Genomic DNA, 21,045 nt, shown 5'->3' on the forward strand with positions numbered 1-21,045 from the left:
TTTGTACATAAAACTTTTATTCCAAATACACTTATGACTAATATTTAACATCACATAAAAGACAATTGTAAAGTATTACTAAACAATTTCAGAAGGCAACATGCATTTATATATATTACTTTGTATAATGTTAATATTACCTAATTAATTGGCATAGTACACATAATTCTTTATCATCACTCTAAAACTTCATTTGTTCAAAAGCAATGCAAAGTTGGTAAAATATATCATTTAAAAGGAAAAGTATTGTTTCTGTAACATGGTTTTTAATTTATCATTTCTCAACACAAAGAAATCATTACTTTAACAATATTAACAAGTGAGTTAGGTAAGTTACACATAAGCAACATTGTTAATAACATCAATTAACTAGATTAGACCTACAATTTCATTTATGGCCCATTATTTGTGATAATTAACAATAACTTATATTGCCTTATAATATTAGGTACCTTGTAAATATATATAATTTAAGATTTTAATTAAACAATTGTATTTAACAATATCAATAGCAATATTATTTTTAACATAGTCCTTAAATTCAATTGCTTCATTTCCTATAAGATACAGAATATTAGTACAGTCACCAGCATGCACTCTGCATGCATTTTTGATGCAAAATTATATCACCTAACTACTCCAAGATTCCATGCATACTACGAGTATTTACTAAGCTATGCTATCGTCTCAAACTATCTTTTTAGTAGGTGTCCTCAATAGCCAAACTTAAATTATAAGGCTTGTTGGTTTTGCTAACTTTAATTTGCTTAAACAATAATGCAAATGGGGGTGTAATGAGGTTTTTTTCTATTTTTTCGTAATTTGAAGTAATATTGTTTATATTGGTAGACTTGTTTCTATAAAAATGTCAATATCTAAATAAAATTGGAACCTTCATGGTAAAGACTAAATTGAAAATCATTATCGAAATTCGTCATTTTGTGACAGGTTCACTTGGTAGCGACTGTACTTACCTAAATATAAATAAAACTTTGCATGACTACCACATAAGTAAGTATCCCAAAAATGATACATATCATAAACTTCCAGCATAACATAACAATCACATTACAAGAAATGCTTATTGATGACCTTAGCATAATAGTAGTACGTTTATTGTGATCTTCCCTAAGCCATGGTAACAGCTTATAGACTAGAATATACAAACAACTTCTTAACTTTGCTCTCTATCAGTGTTGAAATAGAGCCGCCTTTTCTTTGAACATCTTCCTTCGAAGGGCTTTCTCCTCGGCTTCGCGACGCTTTTCCTCCTGCTCTTGTATGATCTCGTTATGGAACTTGTTGGATTTCGCGAGCTCCTCGATTTTGGCTTCGAAGAAGTTCTTTGCGCCGTTCACTCCTACTTGATCCACGTTGATTTCAGTTAGTCTGGCAAGTGCTTCCAGGCCGGAATCTGACTCGAGCTCTCCGGCTCTCGCTTTTCTGAAAATTAACGAATTTAATAATATACTTAATTGTATGTTTCTTTAATGTTGATCGTCGGCGCGTTGACTCGCTTTTGTATTTTGTATCGGACCTACAAGCCATACATGTCTGTTTTTCTGTCTAAACTCGCAAGGGAATCTAAACTCATCTGACCTAAAAATCCCAGAATTATGATAAAGCAATTTATTCGCACCTAGTGTGGGGAAGTCTGTATTCATGTTATAGATAAGTAAGAGGAGACAGATCCAATGTAGAGATGAAGATGAATGAGGGAGCAATGGTACTGAACCCCCAGTGCGCGAGTCTGACTCGCACTTAACCTTTGTTTTTCATTTACTTAATCAATATGAAATCGAACCCACCACTCCCTGCGCAGACGTAGACACTATTTGTGTCTGTAAACGAACGACGTAATATTTTTTATGCCTTTTCTAATTAGGGCAAACGCGATAATATCTAGAGTTAAATATTTTCTACAATTAAACTGAACTTTACTTCCTTCATAGTTGGAAACGTTATAATATTTTCCGGTACATAAGAATTTACAAATGACCCTGTAAACCGACAAACAAGAATAGTCCAATTGAAAACCACAACGATTTGTTATTCATGAGTTCTATGACGCAGAAGGATAAGAACTTGAGCAATTTGTTTTTTGTGGTAGGAATAAATTTCACATCATCATAATTTGTTTTCATGGATAGACTTGTCGTCGATTCGTCTTTAAAATTATATCGTCTTGATGACGCTAGCTCGGCAAGAACTATAAAAGAACATTGCGTTAATTGGAACTTATATGCAAATTAATGTGTCGTAGAATTATTTGTATGATATTTTCTCACTAGACTTTTCTTATTCTGACGGTTCCGGATCGGATCGGACGTAGTGTACTTACTATTATACTAACCTATAAATAAGTAAGAATTCTCTGAAGCTGATTTTGTTATCGCCATCCTCGTCAACTTCCGAAATCATTGCCTTTAGACCAAGGTGGGTCTGCGGGGCTCCCAGGCGCTCCATCATGCGCTTCACCTCGGTCAAGTCGAGGAACCCATCGCGACCCTCGTCGAATCTGGAAAGGAAAATGGACATAGGTCAATATCAAGCAGTCCATCATCAGAACCACAGTGGCTCGGATAGGAGAGTGCAATGTTCACAGATATTCGTTTCTCGTGGGGTCTCGTACCTACGTAGGTACTTTATTACTTGGCGCATCTATGAGTGAGACTCAAGCACGTTACATGATATTCTAAATAGAATTATCCTTCCCCTTGCCACTTGCTTGTTATGTATGATGCTGGACATTTGATAATAAATATGTAATGGGTTTCAAGCATGACTCAATGGTTTCCTCACATGGTTTGCTTTTCCTTATCCTACATAATTTCGGTTAAAATAGCAAACTGAATTTTACGCGAGGCGTTTATTTTGCCTCTTGCTAATTAAAATAATCAATTTAACATCTCATTTTATTAAAATAGGGATGTGTGTCATCAACATCATGATCATGATGCTACAAAAATAAACTTTGATAATTGATTTGCCTTCGACTCTACAATCTACATTAGTAGTACGAGGGCGGCACTGAAAATTTCGGGAATCAAGGAAGTGAAACAACATTACTATTTAAAAATGTATTTATTGCTTTTTAAAGTATTCTCCGCGAATATTGACACATTTTTCCATACACGAAACCAATCATTGAAGCAACCATTGCATTCGGAAGTTTGGGTCTCCAAAATGGCCGTTTTGTAGGCTTCCACAGCTTCTTCAGGTGATGAAAATCTCTGACCACGCAATTTATTCTTTATTTAAGGGAAAGTATAGAAATCATTAGGGCTTAGGTCGAGGCTGTACGGCGGATGGACTAATAATTCTATGTTTTCTTGCTCTAAAAACTCCTTTGTTCAGTGCGCGGTGTGAGAACTCGCATTGTCGTGATGGAGGATGATGCGGCGGTTGCAGTTCTCTTTACGGAGTTCAGAAACGACCTGTGGCAAACAAATGCTAGCATACTAATCTGCATTAACCGTTCTTTGTCCCCCAAGAGGAATAGTCGCAACATGGCCGGTTTTGGAGACAAACGTGGCCACCATTTTTTTTGCAACACTCCGTGAACGAACAATTTTTGTTGGCTTTAATTCATTTTCGAACACCCAAACTCGTGACTGGTTTTTTGTTTCGGGTTCGTACGCGTATATCCATGATTCGTCACCTGATACGATGTTGTATACAGCATTTGAGGATCCTGCATGTAATCTCCCGAGAGTTCTGACGCACCAAGTAACGCGAGCTGCTTTTTGCTCTTCACAGAGCGAATGCGGTATCCATCGGGAAAACAACTTTTTTACACCTAATTGTTCATGCAAGATTATTTGTATTTGACTCATGCCAATGTCTAAAGTTGCCTGAATTTCGCGGTATATCACATGTCGATCTTCTTCAATCAGCTTACGCACAGCATCAACGTTTTCTTAGGTGACTGCAGTTTTTGGACGACCTTGACGGGGATCATCACTGAGCTTGACACGTCCACGTTGAAATTCAGGAAACCAGCGATAAATTGTGGTTTTGGATGGGGCTTCATTACCAAATGCAGAAATCATCCGGTCAACACACTGTTTTTGTGTTAAACCACTTCAAAAGTCATAATAAATCATCGCTCTTGAATTTTCTCGAGTCAATTCCATTTTCTCAACGACTAAACAAGTTTGACAAGACCTTGTGATACGACCGAGAATCTTTTTTTAAATAAATAAATGGTATACGATTTTTAAAACCCTGGAGTTTGCAATTAAATAGATTTTAATATGACTGGAACAGTGGAAATATTCCATTCCCGATACTTTTAGTGCAGCCCTCGTAAGGCGAAATGTTGATGGAACAAAGTAACTTTTATTTTTATTTTAAAACTGCAAGTGGACCGTTTGACTTAGGTTCTTACGAAACAAGTAGCTAAAACTAGACTAGATTGCAAGGTTGAGTCACCACTACTGAATAGTGGCAAGTTTTCACATTACCACAACGACAATACCTACGCTACCCGTTCATAAAAGAAAGAAGGTCCGTTGGTTGCCCGTTACGCGTTATGAATGTGCCATTGTCCTACCTAGTTTCGTACTACCTACTATGAATGTTAATTAAACCTATATTGTGCCTATAGGTAGGTACTCTAATAACTTTCGCTCAGGCAATAATTTAACAGCTACTACGCTACTAATTGTTAATTCTGCATTTTTATATAGCATGCAACAATGGCACTATAGTTGTTAATTAGTTAATTGAAATTAAGCACATACCAACCTCATTATTTCATATCGGCTAATAATTACTTAATTAGATAATCCAGTCATACAGTCCGCTACTGGTTGGGTTGTTTAAATATACTGGTCTTGCTGACTTGTAACTCCTACCACATTAAGTAGGGATTATTAGAAATGTGCTTTGGTAGGTGTATACTTAGTAGGCAGACATCTGAAACTTTATTTTGGGAAAAGTTACACCAATGCTCTATTATTATCGGAAACCGTTATTTTTCTATTCTTTTATTCATTTATTCACAGAAATACACGTCCATTAGATGTTTGTAAATAATCAATTTCGTTACAGTGTACCTTGCCATGACTGGCATGTGAAAGTTAATTAGGAGAACATGTCAAAATATTAATAATCTCATGAAAAGTCATTTGATAAAATCATAACAATGTCAACAATCCAATTATACTAATCATTACAATTAAATGTCAATTACATAAAATAACACACAACCAATATTAATACATAAAATTTCACAATTATTTAATTCTAAAAAAACTCATTTACAGAGTAGAAACATTTATCGAGCAGCCACTTGTGCAATACATTTCTAAATTCAGGCATAGAAGCTCCCTGTATATAAGCTGGCAGTTTATTGAAAACTCTTATAGCCATACAAAATACATTTCTTTTATATAACGTTAAATTAATTTTGGGCAAATACAATCTGTTCTTGTGGCGAGTAGTCTTTTCTAATACCTGTTCATGCGTCTTAAAATTATCAGGATGTTTTTTTACAAATAGGCATAATTCCTTGATATATAAACATGGCAATGGCAATATTTTTAATTTTTTGAAGAGTGGCTTACAACTATCTCTATAGCCTGCCCCACACATCGCACGCATGCATTTTTTTTGTATTTTAAATACTTTTTCGGAATCAACAGAGTTCCCCCAGAGAATAATTCCATAATTTAGTATAGAGGAGACATAACCGTAATATGCCGACATCATTGCTTCATTGTTTGAAACGTATTTTAATCTTTTTAATACAAATACAAATCTGTCTAGTTTATTGCACACATTATCGATATGTGGTTTCCAAGTGCAGTGTTTGTCGAGAATTACACCTAGAAATTTAGTTGTTTCGACCTCATTGATAGATTTATTTTGATAATGGATATTTAATTTAATGTCTCTCGATTGAGTTGTCTTAAAATGTATCCTATTTGTTTTGTCAATATTTATTTTCATATTATTACTATCTAACCATGTCATCAATGTTTTTATTGTGTTGTTTATTTCAGTTTCAAGATCATAAGTTTTATCTGCTTTAATTAATATAGTCGTGTCGTCAGCATAAAGTAAACATTTGTGTCGTATTGTGTCGGGAAGATNAAATGTGCAGGTGTCTACATAACTAAGCTTGCTAGATAGAACGTGTGCAAGAACCGAATCGCTCTGGTTGGTAGGTAGGTAGGTGCCTCCTACCTATGTAATTATTATAGCGACACTAATTATGAGAGCCTAGGTCTACCTTGTTGTTTTTGGTAGCATTCGCGCACTTGCTCATTGTTTCGTAGGTTACAATGTAAACACTTTTGCAAACATGTAACATGATTCGTAGGTTTATTTATAAGCCAACCACATACTCGTACCTGTTCATATCTACAAACAACTCTTAATGACACTACGCCGCCGCCTAATTACGTACGCCTACCTAGTTACTATGATAACAGTGATAAACTAACCCCAGTAAGACGTCACATTTATGGGTTAATCTTTATCATTTTACTTTTTATTTTTTTTGTACAGCCTTGTACCTAGTTACCTACTTAAATATAAATTAACACATGAATAAAGAAACTTGTGACATTATTCCACGCGAAAACAACAGTCCACCTACCAACGACATCATGCGAATGTTTTTTTTATCATTATCTACCACGAAAGGTCACGCTAGATACAGTTTCTGCAAGATACTTAACTAACACAACAGAAACATGTCAAATGTCGGCGAACGGAGTGAATACAAATTGCATTGTCTAGAAACTAGTCTCGTCAAGGTGAGGCAAGGTAAGCCAGTTAACTGAACACGTACAGTCGATGGCAAAAGCGATGTGAACAGTAGAGTCCGGTTGGTTGATCCACCTGATTGATATTTTAAATTTTTAATCATTCAAGTCATTAAAATATGCCTTCTCCAATATGTTCTTCATATTATCATAATTCTAAAACCGAGATAAAAACTTATTACACCTTTTATCTAAATCGGTTCAGTGGCGTGAAAAAGTAACAAACAAAGCTTACACCATCCTCTCTCAAAATTTGACTTTTATAATTATTTTTTTATTATAAGGATTCTATTCACACAAGACAAGTGCAAGTTACCTAGCTAGGTCTGAAGCAGTTTTAGTTTAGTCTATTGGTAGATAGGAAATTACAATCAAAAATTAAATGGCTAATGCCCGTGACGTAAGGGAGAGATACAATCAGGCTTTGCCAAATATTTCATGTTTTTCACGAATTGTCTTCAGTTTGCGACAGTAAGCATTATGTTTTACTAGTCGGCTAACTCAAATTATGATCGATAACACTATTAGTAGAAGGTATGATGACCATGAGACTAACACGAGTATGGCAGAAACTTATGAGGCTACGAAACCGGTACTTAACACATCTATTTATTTCGCTTACACGTAGAGTCAAATTGTTATTGTTATTCTTTATTTTGTTATTCCAACAAGAACAATTTCAATCTTCACGTTTAAGTTTTACCAATAGGTATTAACTGTTTAATAAACCCGATGTCTAACGCGTTGAAATAAATTAAACGGACTATCTAATGACGTTAATAGCATTCCAAGTGCGTAATGTAATGTATTAACATTCGTGGGAACATTAAACTGCTGAAACATTTGATAAATTAATTACAACAGAAGGAAGAGTGCTAATAAAAATGTGTCTACGCTTGTTAAATAGTTTGCACTTAACGTGGTGAAATATACACGCGATACAGGCATGACACTCAACAACACCTAAGTTAAATTATATTGTAACTGTATGTTTCCCAAAAATAAATAAATAAATAAACACTAGTGCCTAAATAATTCATATTATTACAGTAACAACTATTCAAGTCAAACGCTTACATAACTATAAAAATCGCAAGGGATTAAGATTACATTGATTGACTACAAGGTTACAAGCACAATTTATTTGAGTGCCTTACCCAAAACTTGCACGTTATCTTGAATTCGAAACTATAAACAGTTTATGCATCCTAAAGTGTACACAAAAATATAAGTGACCAAAATAAACCAAACTCAGTGGGAGAACCGATCCCAAAAATTATGACTGTTATAAAAATTCAAGGAACTGCGTGTGAGTGCGCTTAATCTTTAAACATTTGACACAACGTTGCTGTCGGTTGTCTACATTTAAAATCATCATGAAAATGTCATAAGATCTTCCTCCTTTTCAAGTACGCTCGTAGCCCGTAGCTGCGTAGCAATCACCCACAATGGTCAGCAGCCACAGACCACACAACCAGCAGCCACAGACCACACAACCAGCAGCAGCTGCCTATATTATTTTTGCTGTTTATAGTACGCGGTCATTAGCTTTGATTTTAGTACATTAGTTTTGCAAAAGTCAACAATATCTTCGATTAACTTGATGTGCCATCGACCGTGTCATGCTAACTCCTTTTAACTGAGTATCTATTTGTCTTATGATTTGTCTCGTAAAACTCAGCCGAGCGCGAGCTATATTAAATGACGATATTTAATACTGAAGATAAAGTTTATGAGAACGTTCACATTACAACACAGTGGAAGCTTCGTTTAATTGCCGTACTCGTATATGCTACCTTTAAACCGCACATCCTTTGCGAAATGGATGTAATTAATTCCATTGGTCAGTATTGCAAAATTATACCGGGTATTACCAAACTGCTTTCAAAATTACCCACCAGACACAATCTACAAATCAACTTTGCCAACTCGTAAATGTTTTTCGTCCGTTACAATTACAGCCTTAAAATGTGTTTCAGTGTTTAACCTGTGTGGTATTCTTTGCTCTCCGTCTGAAATTTCATTATCACAACAATAGAACCCGGCAAGACGTCTCACTCAACCAACAGCATATTTTACAATTGCTATAACGACACTTATTACAATAGACCTTGTCGGAGTTGTCGGAACTCTTTCATTGCTACTACTTGCCTAAGTATGGCAAATTGGCGTAGGTACTAGAAGAATAGTATAATATACATTTTAGATAGCCAGGTCCTCTGTGGTTGAGGATTCCGTGTGAAGCTCGCTTAAAAAATATTAAAAAATAGTCATTAAACACACACTTAAAATTATTCATCTTGAGCGAATGAATTTCAAAATAAGAAGAAGAGGTTATTACTTACTGCACTGTTACCTAATGAACCAAAATGATTACATTATCATGAAAAGACTTAACCCTTAATTTTCTCGAAATTTATTTTCATCTTAACAAAAAATTTCCAAAAAAATATCCGACTGTACCTATACTAAACGATTCCAAAAAAGTACACTAAGAAGCAGAAAATAAAAACGTTATTTAGGACATTATATACCTACGGATACGGATGCAGGTCATAGATACAGCCTATTTTGCCCTACTTTTGTTAAAATCAGTTTGTAGTTATGAAATCTACTGTTTCAAATATAAGTAACTCAAGTAATCTTTCCTTTAGGAAGACTCACTAATCACTTTACTTTTACAGTGATTAGTGAGTGAGTCACCTTAAAATTAATATAAAATCAAACTACAAGGGAAGGAAACGAGATTACGATGACGAACCTCGTGTAAAGTAACAGGTGCTTCAATGAATGAGTGATTCAAACTGGCTGTCGTCACCTATAATACCATACTAGAAGTTTATTAGCATTCTTAGTAATCAATTCATTCAAGGAAATCTACTTCATTGATAGTTGACAAATATTTCTATTGACCTAATTTCAAATAAAAATTGTAAGCGCGATTTTTTGACGAAATGCATTTTCAGCTAGTTACATAATATACATAATATAATATTATTATAGGGTACGTAACGTACCCCTTTATTAGAATTCAACTAAGAATATGAGAGAACAACATGTCAGTTTTTTTTTATCATACAAAACAATGTGGGCTGAGCTCGGCTCGGCCAGACGAACGGAGTGCGTGACCCAACATTGATTTTGTCGCTGCACTCAACACCGGACTTCCTCTCAGATGCATTTTGATTCGTGACTCATTATTCAATCACTTATGCACCAATTTCGACCTTGTTGGTTGATGGGTTCTCAAATTATTATTTCTCCAATCATCCTTCTAAATAAATAAGTACAATGTACCATAACGGAAGCAAACTGACATTGATCTGATTTATCTACTACGTTACAAACTAATACAACACATCTAATATTAATTAACGCCTTCTCTGTTTATGTAAAAGGTAGGCAGCTAGTCAACAACACTGACGCATATTTAACACGCCCAAACTTCTGTACTTACCTAGAAGTTTGTTGTAAAGAAGATGAATCATTGAAACTTAAGTGTGACAATCCATAGTGGTAATGTTATAAATTTCCTCATTTAACACTTTTAAACAAATAATAAAACCGTTTGTATTTTTATCATACGAGGACGGATTCTACATCATTAATGAATCATGCATGATCGAAGTCTCAAGTTTATTTCCAATTAATGAGTATTTTACAAAATCTAATTGTTTATATTGTGGGAGATAGGAAACAATGACAAAAATCGCCAACATCATCGATTAGGCACCTATCTCTCCTTTTTACATAGGATACAATGTTACAATTCACTGAACTAGCATTGGTTTGTTTAATAATAGCACAGTAGATAAATCATAATAGCAAGCAATTGATCCAATCATTGAATGAAACTACATCATCATCATACCTATCTACTGTGTTGTTGATACCACAGAGTTGTTTATTTAGTTCAGAATAACAATGTATCGACTTTTATGTATGTATTTTTGTTGATGTTTTATTTGTTTGATTATAAATAACTGCATACATATTACAAACATATTTGAAATATAATTAATAACATAACACTTTCATTTTGAAGTGAAAAAAAAGTCATAACATTGATTTCAAATTCGTTATGATTGCTTTTTTATAACAGTTAGCTTTTCAAAAATACCTAAGGATTTATTATGAAATCTCAAGTACAAAGAACTCATTTGTGTCGTGTGAATTTTGTTATAACTTCGCATTATGCTCAGGAAAGTTTAAGTTATTCATAGCATGCCGTGACGCTATTCATTTTTGTCTCCCACGACGATGCGATGTCATTTCACCTAATAAATTGCGTCTAGTATGTTATAACTTCATTACAATTCGGAGTGAATTAGGTAATTTTTTATACCCGCTTTCACTATTGCAAACATATTAATTAGGTAACGTTACATGCATGGGTCAAAGGGTTAAGATTTTTAGCAATTTACATGTCACTTATTAATGAAATATCTTACTAATATACTAAATAGAATGCTTGAAATTATCCGTTTGGTTTTGATAAATACCTATTCAACATTACATAGGTTGTGAACACTATCACCTTTATTTCTACTTCAGTAGCCCTATCTATCAGTTTTGTATCTTAGCCGCATGTTGATATTTCTTATCATCACATAAAATAAACTAGCATTTAAACGATTTGGAGCCGTAGTAGGTGACAAGGTTAAAACAATTTCAAAGTCACGAAATAATCTACCTATTCAAAACTATATTACAGGTACAAAAATTTGTAGTAGGTATGTTGATAGACATTAAATAGGTACCTACCCAGGTTAATATTATTTAAAATATAATACATAATAACTCTACACTTACTTGTTAAAGGTCTCCTCGTATTGTTTTATTTCCTTCCTGGAGAACTCGTGAAATTCCGTATAAACGTTAACAAATTTATATTTAGGTTTAACTTCGAGCCCCTCTTCGAGTTTATCATTGATCTCCTGCCTCCTTGTGAGAATTCCACTTAGTTCTTCCGTGGCGGACATTCTTATAATTTGCGCGCCAAAAAAGGTCGGTAAATGTTTTTTTTTTGCAAGACGGCGTTCGATACCGCGTGAGGTTGTGCCCCGCCAACGACCTTTAGGATACTGGTGGTTTGGCCGGTCCGCAGACGCCGCGCCGGGCCAGTCAGTGCCTTCTCACTCGCGCCGCGCTCCCTCGCGTAATCAAGTCGCGGACGCGGGGGTCTCGGCGCGGATCGACGCAAATACGTGCCGCGCACACCGGCATCCACCGGCTATCTAGCCGCAATCGTTGCATGACTATTTGATAACCCAGCAAATAACTAGGTAGTTCGAATAGCAAGTCTAAGTTTGGATAATGATTATGGATCACCTAGTTACATAAACTTAATTAAAATGGCGAGAGCACAGGTTGGTTGAGAGTTGAGACCATTTAATCAGAGATAATAATAATACGACAATTTTATTTTTTATTACGATTTTAATTATAACGATTTAATGAGCTCTTCAAAGGTCGAGCTAGTCAAAAATTTTCATTGCTTTTGGACTTTAAGCATAGGGAATAAAGTTCAAAATAATTAAGTGGTGGTTGTGGTCACCATAATATTCCCTCTGCCTTATTAAGGGTTAAATTTTAACGCGCATAAGCAATCGTAATAATATTACAAATATTGTTAATGGTCTTTCCTTCTTGAGTAAGTAATCAATTTACTTACCGTTAATTGTTGCTAACTCATTTGACGACATAATTATTAAGCATGTAGGTAGGTAATTTTTTAAATGATTCACCACTTACTACCCCATGCCACAAAATATAATATTATGCTCATGCCTACTATGCTCATGGGAAATTGTTTATTGGATGATTGATAGACACATTAAGGCTAAATAATTGAAATTAGCCATTATTTTTTAATTAAATGTGGCTTCAATGTTTTGGCCAAGCCTTTACATGGTGACCTCCTGTATACATGTATTTAAGTGCTACAGCGTGTTTCAGTCGATATCCCATAAGTCTAAACTTATGACCTACCTAGGCCCTAGGCCTAGGCTAATAATAAGACCACATAAAATAAAATAAACATGAATTATTGCATTTAAATTATTAATTCAATTCTTTTTTTTTAGGTGTAAGTATTTTTTACACGAAATAATTCGCCATGATAATCAACATCGCATTTTTTTTACTTAAAATATTAATAATTTACTTAACTTATCAAAGACAACTATGTATCACTCATTCATGATGCAAAGCACAGGCATAAGTAAGTAATCCTATAGAAACGAAACATTGACGATACTTATGTCTGAAGAAAACAATTAGTTTAATAAGTCATGTTATTTTCTATGGATAGATACTCGTATGTTAGGCCTACTTACTTAACAAATAAAAGTTACATTTGCATTTTAATAATAGTGCCATAATATGTTGAACTCCTACGCAATTTCATAATTGATGGTAATGTCTCTTGGGGGAGTTAATGGTAAATTACTCCATTTGTCGCCAAGCCTACATTTCACAGAAGTCTACGGGACTTGGTCTCAGTTGCAAGTATTGCTTACTCGCATCATGAGGCGTCACTCCAGGTTAACAAAGCAAGCTTGTGTTTCATCCTTATTTTTTAATTGATAACTAAATTCATTGTAATAATAATTGTAGATCGGCAAGCGGTGATATACCCAATGGTTCAAAGAAGAATCACTGTGATGATGATGAAAGCCTAAAGAAAATAAAAAGCAAGAAGTCTGGAATAATTAAAAAAACTTTGAAGGACTATTCGGAAAATTCTAATCTCCATGGACTCAAGTATATTGGGGAAAAGGAACGGACACTTCTGGAAAAGTGAGTCTATTTATATTTATGCACACTTATCTTGAAAATAATGAACCAGAAATTATAAATTACCTTCATAACCATAATATTTTTTATAGGCTGTTCTGGACGTTTATGTTCATTTCTTGTGTGGTGCTTTGCGCCTTACAAATATTTAAAGTTTATACAAAATGGAACGACACTCCTGTCATCGTAACCTTTGCCGAGACCACCACTCCAGTCTGGCAGGTACAGTGCCAGTCTGCTGTAGACAATTTTTTTATCTTTTGTTTTTTAAATAGATTTGATAATTTTATTTACCTTTTATACACTAAAACTGCTCGTCCTAAAACCTACTGCTTTACTGTTCGTAATGGTAATGCCTAGAGTCTACACGGACACAGTTATATTGACCTGATTAGCTGACACATTACGCACTACTTAATCATAATATTATTATGGCTTTTTCTGATAGATACCGTATCCAGCAGTGACTATGTGTTTAGAAACAAAGGCCAAGCAGACTACGTTCAATTACACTAAATACTTTCATTTGTATCGAGCCGCGAACCACGGCAACATTACAGAAAACGAGTAAGTTCCTCCGTTATTTTTTTTCCGAATCGGTAAGGTCCTATCAGTCGGCTCGTCAAGTGTCTGTCACGCTGATATTAACTTTCATACATAATTAATGACCTGTCAAGCACCGCGTGGTCAGCATAATATTAGGTAGATATCCAGCTTTATTTGCTTACCAATAACCAGCCCAAACCATGTACCTACAGCATTTAAAAAAAAACTAGAAAATATTACTGTGTACCCACGACACTCCATGTCCAGTCGAGGAAATGCTAGGTCGCTTTGCTAAATAAAAGCCAATCTTGCAAACAACGGCATATTGTTCCCATGATAATCAAGTTTCATACAAAACGATGTTACTATAAAAGGACCCGCCGAATACTTTACTTGCGCGAGCTAAGTAAGCATAGCGCCATCTATTGGTAGTTTTATGAACTTTTGCTATCTAAATGGAAACCGCACCAGTACCAGTACAAGTAAATAGGTACCTAATACGAGTATACTCTAAATTTTTTAACTAATTTAAAACAATAACGGAAAAATAATTAAGACCTTTATCAATTGTTTTTCAGAATTCATTTATTTGAAGACGTATGTTTAGTTTGTGACGCCCATTTGTCCCCCGTGGAGGGAAGAATAGTATCAAAAAATGGTACTGCAACAGTCGAAAATATTAAATCGGTAAGTCTGAGAGTTTTTTTTATTGAGTTATGTTTAATTTTTGAGACCAGGCGCTCACCGGCCGAAAATGTGCTATGCCTACCCGGACACGGAGCACGAATAAAATTAAATATCGTTCACTTTTATTACGATACTAGCTTTTGCCCGCGCCTTCACCCGCGTGAAAATTAGTTTCTCACAGATCGTCATAAATTTTAGCGTATATATGTTATTCTAGGTTATAAACATTAATTAATACTGTAAAGTTTTTACTTTTTGCGTGAGAGTTACAAACATCCAGACATCCAAACTTTTTATAATAGGTACCTACTTAGTATCGCATTATTATGCCATTTTATAATAGGTATTACTTGGTAGGAAGTAGGATGGCAAGGCTGCTCAACCTCAGGCCCAGGCGAAAGAATTTTAAATTGGCCCACGCAAGTAGGTTTGAATTGAGTTTTTATTGCGCTTGTTCTAAATTAACTGAAATAGGAAATGTAAGTGACCTGTCGACTGAATCCACCATTTGGCCCAGTCGGACCACTTTCTGAAGAGTCCTTCAAAAGGTTGAGCAGCCTTTGGCTATGGTGTATTGGTTGTTTATGAAACACTATTACCTACTATACGATTTTATATTAGGGTTCTATTTTATAATAAATTCTCAATTTAAGGTGTCACCTAACTTAACCGAAACATTTTCTATGTGTAAATGGCAAGACAATACTGGCAAATGTTCATCTATGTTCTCGCCTATTCTGACTGAAGAAGGCCTTTGTTACACGTTCAATATGTTACCAGCTGAAGATCTTTTTAGAGTTGAAAAGTAAGTAGATACCTAACTAAATGTTACGATAATAAAGTAACAACATAGATAAATATTGCTTTGTTGTTACTTCTACTTTTCATTCACAGAGTACCTAATTAGGTACTTGTTGAGATTTTCCATTGTGATACAAAAATCTAAACTAGTGCTAAGCCGCCTTAAGTTAATCTTTTCTTAAAGGTTTTAAACCTTTGTTTGTCACCTGTCATCCGCTTTGCAATGGAGGGAAGTCGAACCTTAATTTCGAACTCCTCCTATGTTCTTCTGATTAATTTCGTTGCGGGTCCAATGACAGTTTAACTTTCCCCCGGGACAAACTTGACCTTCATTGGTTGGGTTTTTGTGGCGGTCAAGCTGTAGATCCTGGCTACACAGGAGTTGCAGTGGTGGGAACGAGAGGTGGGAATAGTCCCGTTTAAGCCGCCTTAAGTTTCTTTTTCATATTAATCATGTGAATAATTTGTACGATTTTTTTTTCAGCTTACATAGAGAATATCCATATCTTGAGCTAAATCCAAAATCTATAGAGAACTATGATCCTAAACACACCTGGAATTTAGAATCAGGTTATAACCCTGAGGCACCTATAAACACTTATCCTTTCAGAGCAACAGTAAGTCCGTTTATGAATTAAAATCACCATACTCCAGTTCCCAATTACCTACTACTTAGTTACCTAAAAATAATGTTAAGTTGTTGTGTTGTAAGTAAGCCTCTTGTGAACAATTTTTTTTACTTATTAGAGCTCACCGGGTCAAAAGTGGTTCGGTCCTGATAAGTAGGCCTACTTACCTATAGAGAGATCCAATCCAACACGTAAAGTTTTAAGTGCAAAATATAATCATGAAATATGATAGTGGCAGGCAAGCTGGATCTAGTCTAGACAGCTATTTCCAACACACAGAGCAACGATTCCATGCTCTGTCATCCAACATGATGTAGGTATATTACCTATACTACTTTTAGTTCATGAAAAGGCAGACTCTTGGGGAACTCTGGCAAGGGGAAGATGAAGGCAAATGAAGGTCTCTTGATTTCTCTACTCACCACAGCTACCCAAATATTGCTCTGCGGGGTTAATTATTAATGTTATTAATATTATTATCATTTTTGATTGCCAAATCACTCGTGTTAAATTGTTGTATTAGTAAACTCTACCTGAATTTGTCATGCTTACTTGCTTATTACTTTTAGGGATTTGGCGCGAAATCCGGTATTTCTTTTGTAATGGAATCAAAAAAATTTGATCTAGATTACCTCTGTAAGGGACCTGTACAAGGTTTCAAGGTAAGCTAAGAATATAATGTTCCTTTCAAAGTAATATTCCTAATTTCAATATTTGTGTAATTTGAAAATATTATCTGTTCAGATTCTTCTACACAATCCTGCAGAGTTGCCGCGTCTATCGCAGCAATATTTTCGTTCTCCTTTAGCACAAGAAATAGTTGTTGCCATAAAACCCAATATGATGACTACTTCAGACGGGCTAAAACCATATAGTCCAGAAAGGTAAGATATTTTACAAATGTACTTAAAGCACCGTGTTCATCAAGTTTAAAACTATCAATATGTTTACTGTTCTAAAATAATTTTAATTGTTTGTTATAAAACACAGGCGTCAATGTTATTTCCCATATGAGCGATACCTCAGATATTTCAAAATCTACACTCAATCCAACTGTGAAATGGAATGCTTGACCAACTTTACAAATGCAATGTGTGGTTGTGTACACGTCGGTATGCTCCGTAAGTATTTACATTAAATACTAATTGCTATTTTAAATAAACTTTCAATTTTTTTTATATTTTACTCTGTATTTTACAGGTTCTGCGGATATTCCAGTATGCAATGTTGGAAAAATGGCATGTGTAACGAATGCTCAAAGTGAGTACCTAAATAGCATTGATAAACATCATACCATTGATATCTCCACGTCTTTCTAGGTCGTTTCTTACGACTTATTTTGTAAAAAATAAAATTTAAAATTTCAGTTGAACTAGTGGTGAGCAATATAAAAGAGGGGCTCCATATTGAAGAAGCCGAAGGAAACAAGACCATCCAAGGGGCTCGACAGTTGGCTGCTCAATGTCATTGCCTTCCCGCGTGTACCTCTATCGAGTATAATTCGGAAACCTCACAGGCGGATTTTGACTGGAGAAAAGTCTCCAAAGCCGGATTAGTCCCATTTAGTGAAGATGATGAAGAGTAAGGAATACCTATGTACTCATTATTCGTTTGGTTTTATTCTTTAAGATCGAATGCTATAATATTGGTAGTAGGTATACCTATACATAGCTCAACTGTCACGAATTTCGTTGTGGTCTTTCTATGATTACCACACGCGTCGTGGGCGTTTTTATTAAAGCCATAAGTCCATAAAACGAATTTCGCAATGTGGATGTTTATCTGTGAGAGACCACAACGCGTTGTGACTTGTGAGCTATTTTTCGCTCAATCTGTTATTATCACTAATCTTCACTAATATAATATTAATAATATTTTTAGTTGATAAGAAGGTACTTACTACTACTTACTTACTTTTTTCCACAGTCTGTTACGCGCTCGTGTGAACGTATTCTTCAAAGAGCCCCAGTTCATGACATCTCGGAGGTCTGAACTGTTCGGACCGACTGACTTCCTCGCTAATTGCGGTGGTCTGCTAGGCCTGTTCATGGGATTCTCCATACTAAGCGTCGTAGAAATTCTTTACTTCTTTACGCTTCGGTAAGTTACAAAATGTGCTCTTCTTACTGAGATTACCATTTAAGTATCTGTATACGAATACGTTTGATGTAAACTCACACTACGCCCCCTGATTAACGATAATAATATAAGTGATACGTAAGTAAACCTTATGCCTATACCTAATTTTGCGGTCTATTCCACTTTGATCACCTGGCTTTGATGACCCAGGTGATCAAAGTCCACTTCCAGCGACAATTTTGTGTCCTTTGATCACCCACGGATATGATGCACTGGGTGATCAAAGTGGACTCCAGTTAAATTATTATTTTAGTGTCCTTTGATCACCTACATACAAATCACACCTCCTCTTATACTTAATGTACGGACAAACATTGTTTAGGTAAGTAACGCTTTAAAATATAAAAAAAAATTTAAACTGTAAAAACTGTTAAAAAAATTGTCTATATTAAGAAAATGTTAGTAAGTACTTACCGTGTCTATTCAGATGAGGTGTGATTTGTATGTAGGTGATCAAAGGACACTAAAATAATAATTTAACTGGAGTCCACTTTGATCACCCAGGGCACATATCCGTGGGTGATCAAAGGACACTAATTTGTCGCTGGAAGTGGACTTTGATCACCTGGGTCATCAAAGCCAGGTGATCAAAGTGGAATAGACCAATTTTGCCACCCTGGATGCGTTCTGTCCCGACTAACAATGTTGTTGTACCTACTATTTTAAGTTTGCCGCTGGTGATATGACGTCACTCGAAGGGGAACGTCTATAACTTTATCAAACTATATTTAAAATGTTTTTTATTTATTACTATTGATAAAAATTGTGTATTTGCGTAAAATAAGACACATTAATTGCGTTCAATTAATCACTAACTACGCATTTAATCGCGGTTAGGGGAGGAGACGCGCATTCCACGGACCGACAAACTTAGCGCGAACGGGTAGTACTTAGTTACGTGATGCTGGCTGCGTTCACTTTGACCTGACGGCTCTGCCCGCAGAACACATCCAGTGTGGTAAATCCTTAAACCCTGTCATTTTTGTTATTCCTGTGAAGAAACATGCAGTCTCTTAGTTTTCTTGTATTTACAGAATTCTTTGTGCAATTTGGCGCCGACATAATGAAAAACTACGTGCAGACATCGTCCTAAATAAGCAAACGAAACTACAAGTTGATTAGTGCACCAACCTAAGAAATCTTTGGATAACGATATTTTTTTGTTGAGAAATCATGAACGTTTGATTATGATTATGTAAACCTTTAAACACACTCATGTACCTGTTAAATTTATGTAAAAAAAATTAGAATACCTACTAAACGCTTTATTTTTCGTAGTTGAACGGAAAGCATGGGCATTTTTGTCTTTTATAAATTTTTCGCTTAAGTACCTAATTATGTAAATTCTAACTCTATCTAATACATAATTATAAATAATGAAAGGAAAGTAGGTAGATTGAAATTTTAGTTAAGAGAGGTCAGTAGATATTACATACTTAATTATAAGAAATATTAAAATAATTACATAATACTAGCAAATTGTTTATTTATTATCTCATGCTCATATAAGTAATGTTATGAAACATCTGTTTATGTGATTTTAAACTAAATGTTCGTATAGCCTACTTTAATCACCATAAGTAATCAAGCAACTTTTATGTTGAATAAAGTTTTTCTTGATATCTTATCAATTTATGGTGCGACGAAAGCCCTATGGCGTCGATATAATATTCCCACTGTCCCCAGTGCAGTGTAGACAACGTTTTTTTTTTTTTTTTTTTTTTTTTTTTTCCAATTTTTTTTAAACTGCCTTTAATAATGTTATGGAATGAATATCTTTGCAGGAGTTTTCCGAAAATAACAGGGTGCAGTGTGGTTCCAGAGTCAGGTGAGGTAACTATCTTTTGTACATGGACTACATAAGGTGCAGAATCAGTATTTTTATACATTTGGCGGCCAATAGGAGTGTGAGTTGAGGCCGGTACAGCAGATGCAATCACAGGGTTTGTATTAGTTTTAGTGGAATCACTAATTGGAGTTTGAGCAGGGGTTGATACAGCCGAGGTATTCGTGAGGTCTTTTTTGGGTAAACCAACAACTGAAGTTTTAAGATGGCGGGAATGCTTTCGGCGCCTTTTTGCAGAAATTTTAGGGGAATGCTCAGAAACAGCCGCTTGTAAAGAACTAATAGAACTATCAGTATCCATATTAGCCGATTCATTTTCCTTTTCAGACGATACAGTAACAAAACTGGCTGGCGGAGGGACGAAACCCCCCGAAGGATCGGGGGGCTCGTTCATGTTGAAAAAAATATCAAAAAACTTACCTAAATATCAGCAAACTACACAAACTATATATACACACACTAGAAATAAGTAATATTTAAATAAATAAACCCTTCTGATCACGTAATATCAGTAAATAAAAAGTTTTTAAAATTAGCAATAAAAAACGCGCCCGTCACGCTCACGTTTCCCGCGCTTTTCTAGACAACGTTAATAATTCTATTAGGTAGGTAGGTAGTTATATTTTTTTTTATTCCCGTTATCGCCACTCCTCCGGCCGGTGGGGATAACTGGCTTAAAAATAATAACTGTTAACTATCTAATGTAATTCCCACCAGTGGAAAACTGGAATAAACCATAGAGTCGATGGTCCGGACCGGAGACAGAGATATCCGAGGAACGCGGGTTCGAACCCCGCCTAGCCGCTAAGACTATTGTTGTGCT

At 35.2% G+C, this 21,045-nt stretch overlaps 2 protein-coding genes across 3 annotated transcripts; one reads left to right on the forward strand and one right to left on the reverse strand.

Annotated features, from left to right (window-relative positions):
- Positions 1-128: 128 nt before the first annotated feature.
- Swip-1 (EF-hand domain-containing protein D2 homolog Swip-1) lies at positions 129-11,947 on the reverse strand. Its single transcript, XM_028306890.1, has 3 exons — positions 11,589-11,947; positions 2,354-2,518; positions 129-1,443 (listed from the first exon to the last, which is right to left on the reverse strand). Exons 1-3 carry the CDS (start codon positions 11,756-11,758, stop codon positions 1,191-1,193), a joined length of 588 nt encoding a protein of 195 aa, XP_028162691.1. The 5' UTR covers positions 11,759-11,947; the 3' UTR covers positions 129-1,190.
- Positions 11,948-12,094: 147 nt separating this feature from the next.
- Positions 12,095-20,072, forward strand: LOC114354486 (pickpocket protein 28). Of its 2 annotated transcripts, none has more exons than XM_028306887.1 (14): positions 12,095-12,145; positions 13,395-13,577; positions 13,667-13,796; positions 14,023-14,141; positions 14,699-14,807; positions 15,461-15,612; positions 16,093-16,225; positions 16,807-16,899; positions 16,982-17,121; positions 17,228-17,358; positions 17,438-17,497; positions 17,605-17,818; positions 18,164-18,337; positions 19,411-20,072. In XM_028306887.1, exons 3-14 carry the CDS (start codon positions 13,683-13,685, stop codon positions 19,496-19,498), a joined length of 1,527 nt encoding a protein of 508 aa, XP_028162688.1. In that variant the 5' UTR covers positions 12,095-12,145; positions 13,395-13,577; positions 13,667-13,682; the 3' UTR covers positions 19,499-20,072. The 2 variants fall into 2 exon arrangements, with proteins under 2 accessions (XP_028162688.1, XP_028162687.1); XM_028306886.1 differs by lacking the exon at positions 12,095-12,145 and adding an exon at positions 13,098-13,321.
- Positions 20,073-21,045: the final 973 nt, after the last annotated feature.

This window comes from Ostrinia furnacalis, unplaced genomic scaffold (genome assembly GCF_004193835.3).
Source record: "Ostrinia furnacalis isolate ACB-3 unplaced genomic scaffold, ASM419383v2 OfSCF2054, whole genome shotgun sequence".
NCBI classification, from domain to species: domain Eukaryota; kingdom Metazoa; phylum Arthropoda; class Insecta; order Lepidoptera; family Crambidae; genus Ostrinia; species Ostrinia furnacalis.